At 34.7% G+C, this 6,731-nt stretch overlaps 1 protein-coding gene across 1 annotated transcript in view; it reads right to left on the reverse strand.

The window, feature by feature from the left end:
• Window positions 1–5,855: 5,855 nt before the first annotated feature.
• LOC103311699 overlaps window positions 5,856–6,731 on the reverse strand; it is a 3,390-nt gene continuing 2,514 nt past the window's right edge. Inside the window, exon 5 of the mRNA XM_008191394.1 lies at window positions 5,856–6,150. Within this exon, the coding sequence (XP_008189616.1) occupies window positions 5,856–6,150 (295 nt within the window). The remainder of the gene's footprint in view (window positions 6,151–6,731) is intronic.

The following is a 6,731-nucleotide window of genomic DNA, read 5'->3' on the forward strand; positions in this document are numbered from 1 at the left end:
TTGATACCAGTTCTCAACTCAGTAGGTAGGCAGGTCGGTTAGGCGTAGGTGCGGATGACCCGGGGTCGTGGTTTCGAATCCCTCGCCCGCTTGGATTCGATTTAATTTGCGGCGGCAGTGTTAAATTAACTTTTTTTTTTTCCGCGTTTTTTTTTTCGTTATTTACATTTCGCTATCACTCCCGCCTTATTATATTTAACGGAAATTTTTTGATATTTTTTTTAAAAATTCAAGTTTAACCGCCTTCACGGACCTTGCACGGCCCCGTCGAAGACTTATTCACCTTCCCCGCCAAATTTATATGCCGCGCGGCCGTACTCTTTTCCCGGCGGGCCCGCCGCGTCCCAGACGACGTGCAAACCGAGTGCCGCCGTCGCGCTGGCCGATCGATAACTTTTTAGAAAAGTCGAGTTTTACCCCTTTTCGACGCGTCCGCCCTCCCCGTCGACGACTTATTCGCCTTCCCCGTTAAATTTATAGGGCGCGCGCGGCCGTACTTCTATCCCAGTGAGTCCCGGGGCGGACGAGTCGATCGCGGAGAGCGCTGCGTCGTCACGATTTTAACGATTTTTACGACTTTTTCGACTACCGTCGCCCGTATCTCCTCTCCGAGACGTCGGACCTCCCCGTCGAAGACTTATTCGCGTTCCCCACTAAATTTATAGGCCGCGCGCGGCCGTACTTCTATCCCGGCGAGTCCCGGGACGGAGCGGTGTCGCGGAAAGAACACGGCCCGCGGCGCCGCCGTCGAGTAGGTATCTCTATACATATACAGGCATAAATACTTGCGTCGGAAGGTATGATTTTTTTCGCGAATATTGCGTTTTCGACGTCCGAGGTCGGCGAAGCCGCGGTCGTCCACCGTCCGGCGCGGCCTGATCGCCCGCTCCGACGCCTGAAGTGGACGTCCGAACCGCGTTCGTAATTCGCCGGGACGGCGACACGGCTTAAGAGTCACAGATTTGACACCAGTTCTCCACTCAGTAGGTAGGCAGGTCGGTTGGGCGTAGGTGCGGTTGACCTGGAGGTCGTGGTTTCTAACTGGACGCCGGGATTCGAATTGATTTGCGGCGGCCACGTCGGATCGAATTTTTTTTTCGTCATTTTCCTTTCATGTAATTAATGACTTGATTTTGCATTTTCGGTGACAGTAATGAAAGTTGTCCGGGATTCGGCGCAGTCGGATCGCATACCCGATGACGTGACCCGGCCGTCGTACATTGTCCGCCATCCGACGGAGTCGGATTGCCTACCCAGATAACTTATGTGACTGACCTGCTAGACACCCAAAAAAATTTGCACGGGCGTCCAAAATTATTTGAATTTATTTTTATGTAATTTATTCCTTATTTTTGCGTCTTCGATTACAGTAATGAACGTTGTCCGCGATTCGACGCAGTCGGATTGCATACCTGATTACGTGACTAGGCCGTCGAACGGCATAACTTTAATGAGATGACTGACCTGCTAGACACCCAAATAAAGACGGCGGCTTTATGATTTGCATAGACGCCTAAATTATTTGAAATCTTTTTCACGTAAATTTTTCTTAATTTGCGTTTTCGATGACAATAATGAACGTTGTCCGCGATTCGACGCAGTCGGATTGCATACCTGATGTCTTGACCCGGCCATCGCACATCGTCCGCTATCCGACAAAGTCGGATTGCCTACCTGGACAACTGAGGTGACTGACCTGCTAGACACCAAATAAATAGCAGAGGCTAATGATTTTTTTACGGGATTTCGAATTTCCGGCGGCGTTTTCGAAAATACAAGGAGTATTTTGTCCACTACGCCACGACCTTGCCTGCTCGAACTACCGCGTCGAACCGCAGTGGTCCTAACCTTATCACTGTTCCTTATCACCAGACCTTCACATCGCCCATACACCTTGCTTGAGACCGACGACTGAACCACGAGACCACTGCGGCTTCCGACATCGACAACACTCGGGGGAAACACCGGGGGGTTTGGGGGTCTCCCCCAACGACGCTCGGAGAGCTAGTATGTATATAAATACGAAAAATAGCGAACTTCGTGATTATAACTTCGAAACCAATGATTTGGGAGAATTTTTTTTTTTTCAAAACGTCAATTAACTTAACTTTAAAAAAAAAACGAGAGTAACTTGAGTGAAATTGTAGCCAAACTGTGATAGACTATACACATAATAATATGGAATAAAGAAAATTTGACACGTCTGACTAGCAGCGCTCGACAGTTAATGGAACTACTCAACTACGACGTAACGAGTTTTGACCGCCGATCCAGCCCGCGTAGCATAACCTGTTCTTTATAACATTATTATCTATGATAGATTTTATATTATCATAATTACATTTTTTGTTGATAAATAGTAATACAAAAGACATATTATATGAAGATCTTGTGTAGGTAAAGTGATAAAAGTGAACATTTTACGGAAATAGAGACAAAAAGTGACATGATTTGAAAAAGTGAGAAAAGTGACCGAGTGGCAGCTCTATAATAAATAACGCAATCAAAAGACTTTCATATTTTGCACTAAGCTGGACATTTTCACAAATAATTATGTTTGCCAAGCGTCTCACACGGTGGCTTACCCAGATTCGGCGTACGTTGACGAAAACTTAGTTGTATAGTCGCCAACCCACAGCCGAGATACGGAAATCGGAGCATGTGGCATTTGTAAAATAATAAGGGAAATATATAAAAGTAATAATAACACCCAATTTATGGGCGAATGAAGTGTATATTTATATATAATAGGTAATAAATAAATATAATAGATTTTCTAGTAAGATACCATATTTTATTAAAGTTATATTTTATTATTATCAATACACATAATTTAATAATAATACTTAAATAATAATTAAAATAACAATATCTAATTGATTTATAATACAATATCGATGCAAGTAATTTAGTAAAAAACCATAAATGTTTAAATTAAAAATATGTAATATTATTAAATATATATATACAATGCAATACCAATGCAAATTATTCAGTAATACTATTTCAACTCAACTATCATATACAATTATACAACTAAAATCATAAATAAATATTAAACAACTAGTAACAAAAATACAAACTTAGGGAATAAAATTAATTATAAAAAAAAAAAAACAATACAGTCTATTAAAGAATGAGAAAAATAATAGATAACAGACTCAGTGTCAAAAATATAACATAATAGTGATTTGTCATTTGAAAACATAAAATACAATATTAATGCAATTAATTTAGTACAATTGCATAAACATCTAAATTAATACAATAAGTAATATTATAGAACTAGTAATAAAAATACGGATAAGTGAATTTGTTCATTAAATTAAGTTCATTAAAATAAATTATAAAAAAAACCATACAAAGTGTATTACAATTGGTTATATTTACCACGAACAATTTTATTTTTTGAATGTTTAGTATACCATTCATGGGCACATTTTTTGATAGGATCATTATTTTCTTTTGTCAATGAACGTTTACCATGCAGTATACGGTTAACACTGGTGCACCAGTGGTTGATCAACAGCTTCACAATAGATTTTGCAATTTTATTTTCAAATATTTCATCGTGGTTTGAGCAATGCAATATCGATAAATCATAATTGGCAATGATTTAATTTATCAATATCACTCTTATTTCAGGAGAGTGGCATTTAGTTGGTAAAATACCACTTACATACATCATTACATTATGAATTAAAATTCGAAAATCTGTCGCAGGGTATTTCAAATACGTCATTTTATTGCCTATATATTCTCGGGCATCAATCAATTAATGTTCTTGAGTCACCTGGTTAGTACAAATTTTCTTCAAACATTCATCACAGTTTTTTAAAATTTCCCAATTTAACTTTTTGGCAATAAAACCAACAATGTATGAGTGAGTTAAATTTGTTAGATTTTCAGTCTTTTCATTTAATGTTCAAATTTCAGTTGAAGGTAAGTTAACAGCTGATATTATAGGTTTTGGACATTCTTGTACAAATGAAAATGGATTTTTATACGACATTAATGACCCTTCTACAAAATCTTCACAATTTTCTCCAGGTGACTGCGATGAGAGAAGATTATTCAGAAGCAATGTCTTGTACGCTGAAACGAATGAGCCGCAAGTTGGATTGGTACATCCTAAACTTCGCACAGCGCCAAAAAAGTTTTCCAAAGGATCTTGATTTAATTGCCTTGGAAGTATTGATGTGATTCCTTTTGTTTCCAGAAACTTTTTCAATGTTTGAAGTCCTATAAAATCATTATATTATTTACATTTTCAAATACATCATTCAATATACAAGTGAGAGAAATGTTCAATTGGCAGCCCTAACATTATTGATATATTTTTTTTATATACATTTACACTGCCTATGTAATATACCAACCTTTAATTATTTTTATCCAATTTTTTTATAGTTGGAACGTGTGCATTTTTTTTCATTTACACCAATAAAATGCATAATGTTCAAAACAAAAAAAAAATTTGCTGTATCAATAGCACTGGATTTGATGATATTTTTTGCTGTGAGTAATATTTGTTTTAATCAGTATTTAAACATGTAATATAAAATAACAGTACAACTTAGAAGCAAGAAAATTCATGACTGCTGAAACCCTAAGACTAAACACTTGAGTTTGTCCATTTTCTGTAATATGCCATCTTGATTGTCTTTGTCCAGCCCATATGCAAGACACTTAGTTGTTCTTGGTACTTGAGTATTGAATAAATCAAACCATTGGTCAATGATTTGAAATGTTTCAGATACCTAACAACAAAAAAATGTAAATATAATTATAATCAAATATTTAGTATTATATAAGTGAACTTACATTTTACCAATTAGAATTTTTTTATAGCTCCCTTTTGTCCTCCATATACAACAGCTGTTGCTACAGTGTTTGAAAACAATTGTGATACTGATTTCACTTTCTGTCTCATTGGTCCAGTACAATTTAAATGGCTGTGAGATAACTTATATGGTAATTTTAAATCATGTGTGCTTATTTCCATTAGTTCATTTAGTATATTAATACCAATAAATGTTTCATTTTCATTGTCTTTCAGAACGAAACCATGGTCAAGGTAGGTAATTATTTATGCATAATTTTATGAGATGTGGTATGTCAGCAAAAACATGTATCTTTTGACCTGTAATTGGATGTTTATAGTTTGGTTTTTCATATGAAACTGAAATTGATTTTAATAATCCTTGGTTAATTGGCCCCATGTCACTGACGACACCGACAACATTGAATCCAACCTCGTGTAATTTCTCAATTATGTGAAGTAAGATTTCTGATGTCAATGGTGTATCATATTTATAAAAAATTGGCTGTTTCCATTTAGATATCAGTCCTCTGGCCAGAACAACTTGAACTGTTTTATGCGGCCCTATTACTTGTTCCTTGTTTCGGTCAAAATCAATCTGATGGGATAGATACATTTCATAAAATGATAAAATAGTAAGTTTTTCCTCAGTGGCCATGTCTATTCCTAACATATTTTTAAATAAAATACAATCAATTAATCAAGGCAATACTTATTCTGTGGCAATACCATGTATATTTAATCAATGGTAATACTATTAATATTTATTTTGTTGTCATTTAAAATCTTTATAAATGCATAGGTATATTTATTTTTTTTACATTGTAGTCATTAACACTTCAACAAACCTTTAGTCTTCATCAATTGCAGTACACTTGTTAAAACACCGGGTCCCATATTGAAGTTTGATGCATATCGTCTCGAAGTACTTAATAATTTAATATTACATTTTAGTTAATACATTTTTATAATATTATACATTATTTAGTTACACTTTTAAAATTGTATGGTTTATTAATTTTACTTATTTATGTTATAGAATACCGGGTAGAGGATAATTCAACTTATCACGCAAATAACAATAAGCTTTTGGCGATACACTCCTCAATGTGATTGATGATGCTATATCTTCAGGTGACCATTGTTTCACTTTACCTTTTGGATTCATGATCATTTTTATCTGAGTCTCGCTAAAAATGTTTGATAATAACTTTGCAGCTTTTTCAGGAAATTTATCATCATAATCTCCAATTATAGATTTCAAATGTACATTTTCTTGCTCATCACTATTTAATTTCAGCTGCAATTGATGTAATTTATCATTCAAACTATGAGTACATAAAAATATAATTTAAAATGTATAATTAATTAATGATTATAATCATATATACAGTCAAAACCCTTTATAACGAATCTGAAGGGACCAAGAGATTTCTTTCGTTATAGAGAGTTTTCGTAATAGAGAAGGTTTAAAAAAAAACAAAATTTTAATTATTTATGTATAAAGGTATGTACCTATGTAATATTATATATCAAACACATCATTATTTTTACATTATTTTATATATATTTACGTATTATATTAAATTATTATTATTATTATACATACTTATTAAATATAATTTAATTTTTATACTATACATATTTATGCTTTATTTTAAATAGTCTGTCATCTTAGTTTGTACTTTTTTATTTTGCCAATACTGTTTTTGTATTTTTCTATGAATTTCTCCCTTGTTGTGGGATAACTTTGGATCATCTTCATGAAACAATAAGTACTTTTCTAATAATTTAGCCGCATCAAGTGCTTGTTGAATACTTGGTATTACGACTTCGTCAATCGTCAGGTTGTACTTCCTCTTCATCTTCCTTTTGCTCCTCCTCGCCTTTTGTCACTGCATTTAGGATT

Source organism: Acyrthosiphon pisum, chromosome X (genome assembly GCF_005508785.2).
Source record: "Acyrthosiphon pisum isolate AL4f chromosome X, pea_aphid_22Mar2018_4r6ur, whole genome shotgun sequence".
Lineage (NCBI taxonomy): Eukaryota > Metazoa > Arthropoda > Insecta > Hemiptera > Aphididae > Acyrthosiphon > Acyrthosiphon pisum.